The 17,023-nt window shown below is 47.2% G+C and overlaps 1 protein-coding gene across 10 annotated transcripts in view; it reads right to left on the bottom strand.

Annotated features, from left to right (window-relative positions):
* Positions 1-17,023, bottom strand: part of IA-2 (tyrosine phosphatase IA-2) — a 351,905-nt gene that overhangs the window by 193,474 nt on the left and 141,408 nt on the right. For 7 of the 10 annotated variants that reach the window (XM_071690103.1, XM_071690106.1, XM_071690105.1 and 4 more), the window contains exons 3-4: positions 10,845-10,898; positions 1,058-1,118 (exon numbers count right to left, since the gene is read on the bottom strand). In XM_071690103.1, coding sequence (XP_071546204.1) covers positions 1,058-1,118; positions 10,845-10,898 — 115 coding nt within the window. The remainder of the gene's footprint in view (positions 1-1,057; positions 1,119-10,844; positions 10,899-17,023) is intronic. The other 3 variants (XM_071690109.1, XM_071690107.1, XM_071690108.1) reach the window with 1 other exon arrangement.

Here is a 17,023-nt window from a genome sequence, read left to right as displayed (position 1 = left end):
CTCTCCCACTTTCCTAACGTCCTGCGTCTCCTCCCTGGTACATCTGTCTCTCCCACCGCAGCCTTGTCTCTCCCCGGCCTGTCTATCTGTCTGTCGCAGCGCCTCTTCATCGACAATCTGCTGTCGTCAACCTCCCTCACTTCTCTGACAGAACCCATTTTCACAGTCAAAAAAAACTTTGTTGGTGGGGGTGGGGTTTGGGGGGTCTCCTTCTTCTCCTCTCCCTCAAAAAAAGAAAAAAAATCTCGACTTATGAAAAGATAATCGAGTCTCTTACCACTTATGAAGAAGAAGAAGAAGAAGAAGAAGAAGAAGAAGAAGAAGAGAAGATTTATTTCATGAATAAGAAAATCATCCATGACGTCACGTTGTGTTAAAAAAGGGCTTATACCGCAGCGCACCCGGCTTAAGAAACCAGCACGGCGTATATGCTTATTTCCTTAACCCCATCACGTCGACCTTAAACAACAATTTCTTGCACGATTTACGGCAGCTTATATCTAACAGTGGACAGACTAACACAGTATGGACTCCGTAATGTGTGTGTTATTTCTGTAAGAAAAAAAGAAAATATGGATTCATGTTATACTGTAAAACATTGAAATAGGGAGCTGTGAGGTCCAAAAATAGGGAGTTGTATGGTACAAAAATAGGGAGTTGTGAGGTTCAAAAATAGGGAGTTCCAAGTTTCGCAATGGGGAGGCTTCAGGTTCAAAATCGGATGTTGAGTTTCAAAAGAATGAGTTGTGAGGTTCAAAATAGAGAATTGTGAGTTTCTAAGTACGGAGTTGTGAGGTTCAAAATAGAGAATTGTGAGTTTCTAAGTACGGAGTTGTGACGTTCAAAATAGAGAATTGTGAGTTTCTAAGTACGGAGTTGTGAGGTTCGAAAGAGGGAGGGAGTTCATACCGTCTCACGAAGTGGTCAGTGGGTGGGTGTGGATGGCACGGTCAGTGGCGAATGGGTCAATCAGCTCGGATGAATGAGTGGGTAGTTCTGGGGGCGATGAGGAGTGATGATGAGTGAGAAGTCAGTAAGAAGTGAAAGAACTACTTACTTGTGGAGATCTTCATCCAAGAAGTGACCGTAGCGAGGGAGGCAGTGGCCAAACGCCTGGTCTGAAAACAGAAGAAAGGACCGACATTAAGGGCTAGCCACACCCAACAGGGAATCTGTAAAACAGGAGGGTGAATATATATATATATATATATATATATATATATATATATATATATATATATATATATATATATATATATATATATATATATATATATATGATGCACGTACAATTCAACCAACTGGTGGTCATCATCAGTCTTGAATTTAAAACAACTTTACTATCTATTATTAGTCGCGGAGGGAGGGGATCACCTGACCTAACATGATAATTGATGCTGACAGTGTTGAGTATATATCTATCTATCTATCTATCTATATCTATATCTCTCTCTCTCTCTCTATCTATCTATCTATCTATCTATCTATCTATCTATCTATCTATCTATATATATATATATATATATATATATATATATATATATATATATAGGCTCATCACAAGCACACACAAACGCAAAAATCACGTACACACATGCATACATTAAAACGCTTGCGCGCACGCTCGGACGCACCCAGTCACACACACACACACACACACACACACACACACACACACACACACACACACACACAATGAACTCAATACATCGCCGTCTCTTGCGCAGGGGGGGCGAGGGAGAGGGTTGGGGGAGGAGAGGGGGGGTGGAGGGAGGGGGGGACTATAAAGAGCGTTCTGTAAACACATAAAAGTTTTTATTACTTAATCTGAAAAGATCACACAGGGGAAAAAAAAACAAACAACAGGTAACATTTTACCTTGGGCGATAAAGTTAATTTTCGGTAGCGTGTACCCGTGATAAGCATTCTAGCGATGTATCGTATGTGTGAGCATAATAAGCTTTCAGTTTTGAATCTTAATTATGCTCATGATAAGCCTTCAGTGTGGCGTCTTTATATATGTTCATCATAAGCCTCCATAAATGCATCTTACTTGTGCTCATAATAAGCCTTCACATGCTAATAGCACTTACGATTAAGTTTATAATAAGCCTTCAGTGGCTTCTTACTTATGCTCATAATAAGCCTTCAGTGCTGTATTTCATTGGTGCTCATAATATGAATTCAGCACAGCATCTTGTGTATGCTCATAATAAGACTTCAGCGTCACATCTTTCTACTCATAATAACTGCTCATGATAAGTGGGTGGGGACAGATAACTGCGTTATAAACGGGATATAGTTAAGATACACAAGGTAGGTACGGATCATGGGGAGGTGTCTGAGGATTGGCCAATGTATATATAGGCAAACGGGGGAAGAAGGTGAGGAGTTCCGATCACGGAGGCACCAGTTCACACATGGTATGCTGTATGGACGAGTGGTGATTGGGAGGGAGGTGGGGTACACACAGCATCAGACCGGGGAGTAACAATGGGGTCTGAGGATGGGTCGAAGATGTCAGGATCCGATGCTCACTTTGAAGGACGTATTTGTAAATACTCGGAGAAACAGGAGGATTTGTGTGTGGCATTCATGGACTCGGCGAAAGCACATAATAGGGTTAAAAGAGATGCCTTGTGGAATGTGTTGCGGATATAAGGTGTGGGAGGGAAGCTATCAGACGCAGTAAGAGAAGGTTTACCATGAAAGCTAAGTGTGTGTGTGAGACTGGGTAGAAAGAGAGGTGAGTGGGACCCAGGTGAAGGTGGGTTTTAGGCAAAGGTGTGTATTGCCACCATGACTGTTTAATCTGTTTCTGGATGCGGCGGCGAGGGAGGTAAATGCGAGTTTTGCAGAGAGTAGCAGATATCAAGCCTGTAGGGGATGACAGGCATGGGAAGTGAGTCAGTTGTTATTTGCTGATGACAAGGAACTGGTGGCACCAGATTCGGGTAGAAAATGTAGAAGTTGGTGTCTGGGTTTGTGGGAGCGTGTGAAAGAAGAAAGCGGAGAGTAAATGTGAAGGTAAGCAAGATTACTGGGTTTAGCAGTGGAGACTGACAGATGAGTTGGGGGTGTGGGGTTAGAAAGGAGAAAACTTGGAGGAAATGATGGGTTTTAGGTGCCTGGGAGTGGATTTGGCAGCGAATAGAATCATGGAAGCGGAGGTGAGTCATTGGGTGTGTGAGGGGGCGAAGGTTCTGGGAGTATTTAGCAATGTGTAAAATGATATCATATTCCGCAGGAGAGCACAAGGGTAAGCCAGCCACCAGAAGAACTGATGAACTATGACGAAATCATCTGCTGGAGGACAGTGCACGGGAGCCCATGCTGAAAGGCACGTAACAGAAGACCTGGTGGTTTGCGACGAAGTCATCTACTGGAGGACAGCACATGGGAGTACATGTGGTAAAGGCAATAACAGAAAACTTAGTGGTCTATGATAGAAGACAGTATCATGCGTTTATAATCTATAGAGAAAGAGACAGAGGAGTAAGACAGAAGTCTTTGAAAGTATTGCGCGGGGTTTGAGGGCGGTGGTGTGTGTGGTGAATGGACCTGAGGCACTGTTGGAGTATTCTCGGTCAGGGTGGAGTGGGAGGAGAGGGTATTATAGAATAAATGTGACTGGGAAGAGGAAATGGTGGGTGGGTGAGGGCGGTTTTACTGCTCATGATATTTCAGGAAGTAATTCAGAGAGGATTAACGGAGGGGCGTGGAGGGTGGGAACGTCTGTCTGTCTGTCTGCGGATGGACGGGACAAGCAGACACTGCTGATGACGGAAAGCAGACAGATTTTGGAGGAGGGAAGTGATCAATACCGAGGTAGGTAATCCAGAGGCAAGGTCAGCTGGGGGGGAGGAGAAGACAGCCGCACACCGGGCAGGTCTGCTTTAATGTGTGGGGAAGAAACGACGCACGTCACCTGCAGGAGGGAGTGAGGTCCTCGTAAACTGTGCTGAGCGAGAGGGATAGTGTGGAGGAAGGTCAGACCTTTAAGTGGGATATGTTGGCCTTCGGGGGGGAGCACACCCCCAGGCTGGTCAAGAGTCACGTAAAGCAAGAAGCAAACATTCCGAAATCTTATAACAGCCAAAGAAGAATTCTTTTCTCCCCTTCTCATAGGCTAATGTACGAATGATACATGAACCTGTTCGGAACAGATAGGATATGAAATGAAATATCCTACAATATAAAGACAATACTGAGGGTATTTATACATTTGATTATAATGGCGAACGTTATAGAGTTAAGTCTGGTGGATCCTTAGGTTGTGAGCCCACCCGCCCGAGCCTAGAGTGGGCTCGGTGCTCAACCCGACCCACTACTGCTACTTCTACAGTGGGTTACATCATCCCTGTGGGGGGAACGGGGGGCTGTCGGTCGTGTCAACCTGACCCACGGCTGCTGCTGGTGCAGGAGTGGGCCAGTGAGTTTCAAGGGAGTACTCAAACACAAGGCGGGAACGAACAGTGACGCGGAAAGTTTAGATATCTTGAAACTTTACTAAGCTAAAGGGACGATGATTGGGAAGGTACAAAACACGATTAACCCAAGGAGAAACGAGTGGTTTGTCCACACTGTGTCGAGGAAACAAGAAGGTGTTCACAGAGCCATTCATAAAAGCTACACAAACACTATTCAGTCCCCATTATGAACACCAGTCAGTCCCCACTATCAATACTAGTTAGTCCCCACTACCAACACTACTCCTTACTGTTAATATCTATCTAAACTTACACAAACACACACACACACACACACACACACACACACACACACACACACACACACATATATATATATATATATATATATATATATATATATATATATATATATATATATATATATATATATATATATATATATATATATTACAAAAGGCAGTTACACGAAATTTACCGCAGACAGGAACATTGTCTTTTTACCGACAACCATATAAACTATGTTGATTCACTGGCTACCAACTAACCCACGGCAACCAGTAAACCACATCAACCCACAGAAATCAGTAAAGAACATCAATCCACGACAACCAGTACACCATTATCAAACCACGACAACTAGCCAACCATATGACTCTACGACAAATAATAGACCATGGCAACTCAAACCACATCAACCCATGACAATCAATAAACCATACGTCCCCATGTCAACTACTAACTCATATCAACCCACAATAAGTTATCAACAATAACTCACTGGCAACCAATAAACCATACCAACCCAAGACCTAACCAATAACCCATACCAAGCCATGACAACCAAGAACCCATATCAACCCACGACAACCAACAACCCATATCAACCCACGACAACCAACAACCCATATCAACCCACGACAACCAACAACCCATATCAACCCACGACAACCAACAACCCATATCAACCCACGACAACCAACAACCCATATCAACCCACGACAACCAACAACCCATATCAACCCACGACAATTAATAAACCATACCAACCTACGACAACCAGTAACCCACGACAACGAACCGACCATATCAACCCACCATAACCATGTAAACCATACCAACCCGTGACGGTCAATGAACCACATCAACCTACTGACAAAACCGATGATCTACATCAACCCACCACAACCAAACAGCCACATCAGCCCACGGCAACCAATAATCCACGTCAATTAAACTGAACACCACCGAACATTTAGCGAACGTGATAATAATGCAATCAGTTTTAATTAGACCTAGACCTAAAAGTTGACTATTATTTTTCCCCTAGTTCGCTGACGTCACAGGACACACTCTTTGAACCCCTAGCCCTTCTGAGACATGTGGGGGTGGGTGGGAGAAAGAAAGGAGGGGAATGATCCCTCTGGAGCCTTTACGAGGCGGGGGCGGCAAAGGAGCAGGATCTAACCCCGGGTAGTGACGTAGGTAGTGACGTCACCACTGACGACTGTTGGAGACTAAGCTGGCGTAGGCGGCCTGTTGCAGCTGCCAGATATCACCACAATCTGATTCTATATTTAACCATTTACAAACACTCTTTAGCTATACCTTGATGGTCACGAAGTTACTGAAGTATGAAAAAAGTATTTTTATACATAAACGAGCAAGAAAAAAGAAAACTAAACGCATGCTGTAATTTATTGAGTAAAAGGCAATATTTGCGAGGGGTTAAATATAGATTCGGATTGTGGTAATATCTGGCAACTTCCTTGTATGTCTAGCGCTCATACGAATATTTCAATTGTATTTTTCATTCCCACCCGAACTGAATATCTATTTGACTAGCTGTCTATCGTCCGCCTGTCTTCATGTAAATCAGTTAATCTGCCTCTGTCTATCGTGTCAGACAGCTGCCTGTCTATCGTGCTACCGAACAAGTTCCCTAGTCACACACACACACACACACACACACACACACACACAACCATCTCAACCAGTCAACCATGTAGTTAACCTGCCAACCAATTAACCATTTAGCTAACCGCAATAACAGGTAGCCAGCCAACCAATTAACCAATCAGCTAACCGTACTCACAGGTAGCCAACTGATTAGCAGTGTAACTAACCACCCAATCAGCTAATTAACCACCGATCCAGCTAACCAGCCAGCTAAATAACTAACGATCCAGCTAATCAGCCAGCTATCTAACTATCGATCCAGCTAACCAGCCTGCTGAAAAGCGATCCAGCTAACCAGCCAGCTAACTAACTAACGATCCACCTAACCAGCCAGATAATAGGCGATCCATCTAACCAGCCAACTAGCTTCCTAACGACCCGGCCAGACAAATTGTAATAGAAATTTGTCATCCAAACCAATAGTTAGCCACCTAGCCACAGCCAAGCTAAACACTTAATCACCTAGCCAACCAGCCAGCCAACCTAACTGTTAACTGCCTAGTTAGCCAGACACCCCTAACGGTTAACTACTTAACAAACCATCCAGTTCAGCCCAATAGTTAACAACCCAGTTAGACTAAAGTAGCCCAACAAGCCAGCTAGGCAGCCCAGAAGCTAATCTCCTACAGCAATTTTAGCACAGGTCAGTATAAAGCCGTAAGCTTGCTGCGGGTCAGCTTAAGACCGTCTACCAAGCTTGCTGTGGGCCAGCTTAAGACCATACGTCTCTCAAGCTTGCTACGGGCCAGCTTAAGACCATACGTCTCTCAAGCTTACTACGGGTCAGCTTAAGACCATACGTCTCTCAAGCTTACTACGGGCCAGCTTAAGACCATACGTCTCTCAAGCTTGATACGTGTGACACAAAGTACAAAAAGACGAGACTTGAAGATTTCGATTATGAGGATGTGACACAAGAGAAACATCCCCATTCGGGGCTATGTTCATATCAGACCTAATAACCTCACATCATAGAGTCGAATCACATCATTCAACCCGCATGACCTCACGTCACATCATCAGACCACATGACCTCCACCGAGGCAATCAGATCACACGTCATGACTTCATCTCATGCAATCGGATCACATCGCTAGTGGACATGACTTCATCTCATGGAATCGGATCATACCACTAGAGAACATGACTTCATCTCATGCAATCGGATCACATCACTAGAGAACATGACTTCATCTCATGCAGTCGGATTACATCACTAGAGAACATGACTTCATCTCATGCAGTCGGATCACATCACTAGAGAACATGACTTCATCTCATGCAGTCGGATCACATCACTAGAGAACATGACTTCATCTCACGCAATCGGATCACGTCACCAGACAACCTGATTTCCAACACAGGCAATCAGATCGCGTCACCATATAACCTCATTTCGTTCTGATCATGTCATACCATCAGACCCCACAACCTCACTTCACCCAGAGACTCTGACCAGCATCAAACACTCAGACTTTCCTTCAAAACCAACTCGTATCTTCGCGTTCACAAAACTTACCCCAGTTATGACCACCAGACTACACTAAATAAATCACCCTTAGCAACAAACTGCCAATATCATTTTTCTTGGGTATGATGGACATGAGCCTTTAACCTGATCTCATGTCGATGGCCAAGCCATCAAATCCACGAAGGTCGTACCCTTATGTTCAAGGTTCATGCCGTCGTGTTGAACTGTTACATCGTCGTGTTCACAGAGGCCACACTGGGTTCTGTCTCCCCCAGAGCAAACCTCCTCCTCATCTTTGCCCTGCCTCACCACCTTCTCACGCGACTCAAATTCCCTAGCCTTCTACTAAGTCCCCGTCACATTACATTACATCTTCCCGTCTAGTTACTTCCGTCCATCACGGTTGCTCCATGCGGCCGGGACGCTGTGACCCAAACTGGTCCGCTCAAGTTCTGTCTTCCCCCAGCACCGCCACCTGTCCTGTGCTCGGTCAGAAGACCTTCCTTCCCTGCCCTGCCTCACCCAGGCCACATCTGGTCCTCAAATATTCAAGGCACTTGACATTTAGCTTCCTCAGTCCATTCACTTCTCTCCTACACGGAACCTCACCTCTCTCCCACCCTCCCAAACCAAGTTCGTCCCGCTCCCCCTTCCACTCTCTCACACCGATTCGTCCCTCTCACACACACACCCAGTCTCCTTCTTAACTATAACATACTCGTCTAAAGTCACACAGTCAGTGACCCTCGCCTTCCCCACACCGCCGACAAGACCGCAGCTTCTCCTGCTGTGAGCAGGCATCACGGTCACCGGACACAGAACCACTCCAACTCCGACTCTTTGTGCTCTCTACACCGGTCGTGTCCCTCGTCCCTTTCGTCCACCTCGTCCCACTCGTTCACCTCGTCCCTTTCGTCCACCTCGCCCCTTGCGTCCGTCTGGTCCCCTTCGTCCAACTCGTCCCTTTCGTCCACCTCGTCCCTTTCGTCCACCTCGTCCCTTTCGTCCACCTCGCCCCTTTCGTCCGTCTGGTCCCTTTCGTCCACCTCGTCCCTTTCGTCTACCTAGCCCCTTTCGTCCGCTCGTCCCATTAGACTGTACATATGGAAGACCCACCCCCCTAAAACCGCATCAAATATTCATCATCATTATTACAACCAGTTGTATTTCTCTCTACAAAAGACGTTGGGTCTAGGATTTTCCAGCGGTTTAAAGGTGCACCGTGTGAAGGTCTGGGCTTTCCACTCCCTAACCGAGGGTTAGAACCCTGGGAGACGGGTTTAGGTGGTGGTGTGTGTGTGTGTGTGTGTGTGTGTGTGTGTGTGTGTGTTCTCCTGGGTCACAAGACGGATGCTCAGCCGACACAGGTCCCTTACACCACATCCTCCGTATTGTCTCCGTGGCATTGTTGCTTCACTTAACGGTGCGTGGCCGATCGATCAGCCAGACAAAAGACGACTCAACATTAATCTTTCTTCATTCACACACACAATAACGAGAGGAATTCTTCCTCGGCGACTGTGGGGTCCCACCCCCAAACTACAGCTAAACTCCCTCATGGCTTCACTCCCACACCCCAGCGACGCGACGGCCTAGCCCGCCCCGCTGCCGAGGGTCGTGTGGCTCAAAAACGTTCTCACAAAATGTCTTTTCTTTACCACGTTGCTCGCATGCTCACAGACAAGTGCAGTGTACTGTTGACCGTTTCGTAAATCTAACGGAGTGAGATCTATGCAGCAACAGATTAGGAAACGTTTTCGTAATTATCTTTGATGAAGTAAGACATTACATGACAAGTAGTAATGACTACAATTGAATCGACGCGTGTTGTCAGAAAGAGAACATCCACAACAAGTCCATGCGAAAAGCAATTCAATTTACGCATGAAAATACACTTATTGATTCCTTTACACTTTATCAACAGTATGTACACACACACACACACACACACACACACACACACACACACACACACACACACACACACACACACGAGACATCTGAGGCCTCGTACTTGCTACCACACATACAGCACCACGTCTGGTGCCGCCGCTACACAAGGATCATAACGTAACTGTGGCATGAAAGAGGTTTGGCTGTGTAAAAGGAAGTGCTCGTTTAGGCAAGTAACTCAATCGTTCAGCGACTGAAAGATGTTCCCAGAAAATATTATGAAAATAAAAAAAACTTTACGTAAACACGAAGCCTGTCATCCTTCTGTCTCTAGATGGTGGAGGGTTCTATGAGGCTAGACAGAGGGACGGCAGTGATACAGCCTGGCTGGTGGAAGAACAGATGAAGATAGATCCACGTATCTGCTTTAACCAGAGGGATGGAAAACATCCAAAGGCTATTAGACCCTGTGGTAGGGAATTGAACATCGCTGACTGCACCTACCTTGTCCATACTGCGGGAGACTGACCAGGGGGGAGAAGCAGGTCGAACACAGTCCTGTGAAGTGCGACGCGTGGCCACCAACCAGAGGACCAAGTTGATAAAGGCAACCACGCCACTCAGCTACAGGATACAGAGCTACGCCAGACACAGCCACGCTACTGACAGACACAGAGCCACGCCAATGACAGACACAGCCACACCAATGACAGACACAGAGCCACACCGATGGTGACCGACACAGAGCCACAGCCAGACACAGCCACACCAATGACAGACAGAGCCACGCCAGACACAGCCACACCAATGACAGACACAGAGCCACACCAATGGCTACCGACACAGAGCCACACCAGACACAGCCACATCAATAACACACAGAACCACGCCAGACGCAGCCACACCACTGACAGACACAGAGCCACGCCAGACACAGGCCACGATAATGACAGACATCCCAGACACAGCCTAGGAGAAATACACGAAGCGGAACGTAACATGATCCTCGTTCGTATGGCAAAGGGAACGAGCCAAGAAGAACTCTACCTCTACCCTCCCTCCCCGGAAGGCAAGACCAGGTCAGCACTCACCGTCGTAGCACCACTCCCGATCCTGCTCGCATAATGTGTCGCTAAAGAGGCATCCTGGAGGGGAGAGAGAGAGAGAGAAAGAAAAGGAGATTAATTAACCTGACTCATTAACCTGACGACGTTCAGCCTGACACATTAAATGGTTATTCGTAACTGATTATGGCATGATTAAGAGGCAATCGGATTACTTGCGTTCATCCTTCAGCCAGGCACCCATCTCTTGCTCCACCTGTGCTTGAGCACAGAGGCAAGACCCTTGGGCAACGGCAGCACGACACCTATGGATACACTGGTCTGGCCCGAAGCCAGGCACTCGTGGCCCAAAAGTCGTCCCGTCGCGCTCAAGAGGGTTGCTTCTCTCTCTCTCTCTCTCTCTCTCTCTCTCTCTCTCTCTCTCTCTCTCTCTCTCTCTCTCTCTCTCTCTCTCTCTCTCTCTCATATCACCACCTTACAGAAGCCAGTTGTGAAGGGTGTCGCCCGCATCATTACAAATCATCCAGCGGACCATGTGTTTCACACACACACACACACACACACACACACACACACACACACACACACACACACAAACACGCACATGGATATGAATATATATATACATATAGAACTACTTAATTCAAATGAGTTATGAGCTTAATATGATGATAATGATGATGATAATAATAATAATAATAATAATAATGATAATAATACTAATGATAATGATAATAATGATAATGATAATAATAATAATAATAATAATAATAATAATAATAATAATAATAATAATGATAATAATAATAATAATAATAAACAATAAATACCCTATTCTCTGGTAATGAAACAACCGTATAGAATTCATGACTTAATCGCATGGTTCGCCTCGTTCCCGAGGAACATGAGGAAGGCGGGGAAGACTCGAACCAGCCCCCTGGTCGCTGTACAGACGGGTCAGCACACTCACCACCACACAGCTGTGTACACTCTGGGTTACAGCTCTCCCACCGCCGCTGCTGCTGCTCCTCCTCCTCCTGATGGTGGGAGGGAGGTAATACAACGGTGTCACATATTCACCGCTGACACACACACACGTGACGAAGCAATGAGCGTCACAACACACACACACACGCACCCACCCACCCACACACACACACACACACACCACAACCCCGTAACAGTGTGCACGCACGCACGCACGCACACGGGTCTTCGTATAAATTTCGAAAGTGGAAAAAGTTTAAGATGTCTTCATCAAAACCTGTAATCCACTTCACCGGGAAACTCTGGCCCGATCTTGACAACACTCGGGGGGGGAAACAAAGAGACACCCACGCCTGTATTTAAGAGGCAACTTGAAAGACTTTATATATGGGGAAAGTTTGAGGTGTGGGGTGGGGACGCCTTGGTCTATCTTGGCAAGCTGCTGCTGCTGCTGCCGCTGTGATGGAGAGGGTGGTGCCCACGACCTCCCACCCCCCCTAAAAAACAGCACTGGTCCAGGCCTCATATACCGTCATATATCATCCAGCCATGCATGGGCTCGTTCTATGAGGATGAGAGAGAGAGAGAGAGAGAGAGAGAGAGAGAGAGAGAGAGAGAGAGAGAGAGAGAGAGAGAGAGAGAGAGAGAGAGAGAGAGTAACCAACATGACAACCATGTTTCCAGCAGTGAAGCAAACGTACATTTTCTTCAAGAGAAAAGAAAAGGGAGGGAGGAGGGTTTAGGTACTTGAGAAAAGCACGACTAATAAAATATTATAATGACGATTGGCGTCAAAGTAAAACCCGATACTTTCTTTCTTTCTTTCATTCATACTATTCGCCATTTCCCGCGTTAGCAAGGTAGCGTTAAGAACAGAGGACTGGGCCTCTGAGGGAATATCCTCACCTGGCCTCGTTCTCTGTTCCTTCTTTTGGAAAATCAAAAAAAAATGAGAGGGGAGGATTTCCAGCCCCCCGCTCCCTCCCCTTTTAGTCGCCTTCTACGACACGCAGGGAATACGTGGGAAGTATTCTTTCTCCCCTATCCCCAGGGACAAAAACCCGATACTTGAGTAACAATATTCTGCTCCTTTGTCACTTACCATCACATGGTACACACTACTGAATTAACCAGATTAGATCAGTGTGTACTGTACATTAGTCTATGGTCACCTCCTCCCATCCTCTACTGTGTACCACAAGCTCTTCTGAACCCTTCCTATAATGGTCTGGGGGGGTCTGTCCGCGGGGAATGGTCGCACCGCTGTGGTCCACCGTGACTACAGCAGCGTGGTCTTTGTGCGTGCTGGTCCCTGTGAATTTGGCATTGATACCTTGAGATATGAGGTCGGCGTCTAACCTGCTTTCGGGGACGGTGGCTTCAGCCACGATATCAGCCCTCAGAGCCAGGACACGTCTGTGTTGCGACAGGGGGCCACCCGTCTGACACCTGTCCCATTGGGGGCTTTCGAACACAGCGACAGATGTGGCCCTAGTTTGTTTTTTTATCGTCAGCTGTAACCTACTGACGAGGTTCAGTGGCATCTGTCTTTTTCCGGGATTGTGTGACAGGTGAGGAGGACAGGTGTGGTGTGGCCGTGTGAGCCGTCGGGAACACCTGCAGCAAAGAGGGTCCAGCAGCATCTGTCTACGTCCGGCATTGGGCAACAGGCGGAGACCAGCGTGGGGTCCCTGTTCTCCAGCACGTCAGGGGCACCTGTCACGGAACTGCGTGGCAGCAGCACATGTACCCAGAGTGTGGTGCCAGGCAGGGGGGTTAAGTAACAGGTGTTGACAGTCAGTGAGCCACCGTAACATACTCAGAACCGTGTGTGACGTAAATACTTGGGTCATATCTGGTGCAGTCTCAGATTATTATTTCCAGTGTGGCTAATGAGGAACACCCATCCTCCCTCTGTCTGTGTGGACTATCAATCTTACTTGGTTATGAGGAACTGCTCATCGCCTTGCTTATGAGGAATGCTCATCCACCTGGTCATGAGGGCTGCCCGTCCTCCTGATGAGAGAGAGAGAGAGAGAGAGAGAGAGAGAGAGAGAGAGAGAGAGAGAGAGAGAGAGAGAGAGAGAGAGAGAGAGAGAGAGAGAGAGAGAGAGAGGGAGAAAAAGAATGATTGAAAATAGAGGAAAAAGACCAAAAAAGAATACAGACAGAGGGATGAATAGAGAGATGGTGTACAATAAACACACACACACACACGCACGCACACACACACACACACACACACACACACACACACACACACACACACACACACACACACACACACTGAGCGAGAGGTAGGTAGATAATAAAAGAGAGAAAAATCGATACATGGACATCAGTCGTCTCCTGCCATAACCACTCTCTCCTGGCTGATGAAAGGAAACATCTGACTAGGAAACAGGAAACAGATCAGGTCATACTTTGTGCCGTCTTGTATACCAAGACTCACACAGATACACTCCCTCTCTCTCTCTCGAGAGAGAGAAAGAGAGTGTAGGAAGAGCTACCCCATCTCTTAATGAAGAAGACAGCTTCCCCTTCTCTCAGTAAGGGAGATATGTAACCTTTCTCTCAGTGAAGGAGACAGCTATCCCCCTCTCTCAGTGAGGGAAATAACTACCCTCTCTCTCAGTGAGGGAGACAGCTATCCCCCTCTCTCAGTGAGGGAGATAACCACTCTCTCACTCTCTCTCTCTCTCGGCGAGGGAGACAGCTACCCCCTCTCTCAGTGAGGGAGATAACCACTCTCTCTCTCTCTCTCTCTCGGCGAGGGAGACAGCTACCCCCTCTCTCAGTAAGGGAGATAACTACCCTCTCCCTCAATGAGGGAGACACCAATCCCCTCTCTCGGTAAGGGAGACAGCTACCCCTCTCTCAGTGGGGGAGAGAGCTACTCCATCTTTCAGTAAGGGAGATAGCTATCCCCTCTCTAAGTAAGGGAGAGAGTTACAGCTAACCCGTCTCTTAGCGAGGGTGACAGACGTGAAGGAGACACAGTCTACAGGCCATTCGAATGAGTATTGCTCCTGACCAGTACGACTGGTAGTGACAAAGGGTCGCTCAGTGACAGACACACGTGTGTACACGTCACGACTAACTAGTTCCCAGATAACATCATGAAGGATTATGAGGAGGGAAAGCCATGCCTGTCTTGCTCTGTGATCAATATGCTCTCATGCTTGTCTTGGTCAGCATTCACCGTGCCTTCATGCACACACACACACACACACACACACACACACACACACACACACACACACACACACACACACACACACACACACACACACACACACACACACAGCCAGTTAGGCGCAGTCCCACACATGAGAAAACAAATGTTCACGGTGCACCACACCTGCCACAGGTGTTGAGGCGTCCCACTAAGCAGGTCACTATCCCCTCCACGGATTACTGTACTCGACCATGCTGAGCAAGGCGAGGGGGGGGGGGTGGCCATATACAGCTATACTACGTCACCTCTGTCTCAAAACATATTAGAGAAGATAAGAGGGTGGCTATACCCAGTTAAACCAGAGCGCACAATCCACCCATCCCGCTTTAATCATAAACGGAGCTCACTCTCTCGTGGAAGTCGATGAGAATTCGTTACACAAAACCTCTTTTCCATAAATACGTATTGTCTCTCATTTAGATAGTGTCTGCTTCGGAAGTGGTCATCCATTTGCTTTCTGGTTATGTTCTCCAGTGTTTTACGGAACACATTCTTCAAAGAGACTGATCTGTACCTCGTCGCAAGACAGGCAATGACATTTGTCCTCTCCCAATCCCTCAGCATTACGCCCTCCTCAGGTGGAATAATGAACAACATTGGAGACGGTCTGCTGGTCGTATGTGCACAGGCTCCTCCGAACATTTGGAGATTCTTCATCATGATCATGAACCTTACGTGGGCCAAGACGCTTTAGTAGTTTCGTTATGTCTTTTTTTTTCTTTTTAGCTATTCTAATGCATTCCAAGACCCCGTCTCCATCCCATCTCACTCCAGATGAGGCTAATGTGTCTCCCACCGTGAAAACACTTGTAAACATTATTTAGCTCCTCGCATATATTCACTGAGTGATGACAACCTCTGTCTCTCTCTCTCTCTCTCTCTCTCTCTCTCTCTCTCTCTCTCTCTCTCTCTCTCTCTCTCTCTCTCTCTCTCACACACTCAACAGCCTGTGGTGTCCAGCACTGGGTAAGCGTCAGTTGAGTGTAACGTAGCAGCGTACCTCTGATGTAGCGAGTGGGGTGAACAGGTGTGAGAGAGGGAGGGAAGGGAGACAGCTGCCTCGACTTTCGACCCTCCCTGTAGGGAGGGCTGGAGACGAGGGGTAGTACCACCTCATACCACATTAATAAAGAAGGGATAGAGACCACTTTGAGGTATACGATGTTTACTTAGTAAAAAAAAGAACAGTAAGGCAAGTATGGGTTTCCCGGTAGATCCATCGTAAGCAGAAGTTCCCTGGCCTCATAGTGAGGCCTTATAGTGGGTTGCGAGTACAAGAAGAAGCACCTGAACGGGCCCCCCGTCCTACACCTGCGTTGTGCACTTGTGTATGTCACTGTGTCGGGGATCACGTCCCACGACGTCCACACACATGCGGGGGGGATCAAATTACGCCACACACACGCAACATCCCAGGCTGGTGTGTGTGCGTGTGTGTGTGTGTGTGTGTGTGTGTGTGTGTGTGTGTGTGTGTGTGTGTGTATGTGTGTGTGTGTGTGTGTGCGTCCCCACCCACCTGGCTACACAACACCGCCAGCTCCTCACCGCCACTAATAATGTCAATCAAGGGACGAGTGGAAGAATGTCGGCCGCCATCATTCAGCGGGGGAAGGTGCAGCGGCGATGCTCCTTCACCTACACAGAAAAGTAACGAGCGAGGGGAAAAATGGTGGAGGGAGGAGGAGAAGGAGGAGGGGGGCTGGGCGTCGGGAGGCTGGGGAAGAGACAGGTGTAGTGATGATGCCACGAGAGATTCACGTGTGGTGATGTAGACCTGATGGGCTAGGACGAGGCTATATGCTGGACGACAGCGCTTGAGAGAGAGCCACATAACTGAAGACATAAGGGTTTGTGACAAGGTTATTTGCTGGCAGACAGGAGTAATATTCTACATTCCTAATCTACATAGATGGAGAATAGGCAAGTAAGGGAGATTGGCAGCAATAAGATCTATGGAAGGGTACTCATGTTCAAGTTGATT

The sequence above is a fragment of the Panulirus ornatus genome, chromosome 48 (assembly GCF_036320965.1).
Source record: "Panulirus ornatus isolate Po-2019 chromosome 48, ASM3632096v1, whole genome shotgun sequence".
Classification (NCBI taxonomy): Eukaryota; Metazoa; Arthropoda; class Malacostraca; order Decapoda; family Palinuridae; genus Panulirus; species Panulirus ornatus.
Note: the sequence above shows the minus strand (reverse complement) of the source record. Positions and strands in the feature narration are given on the sequence as shown.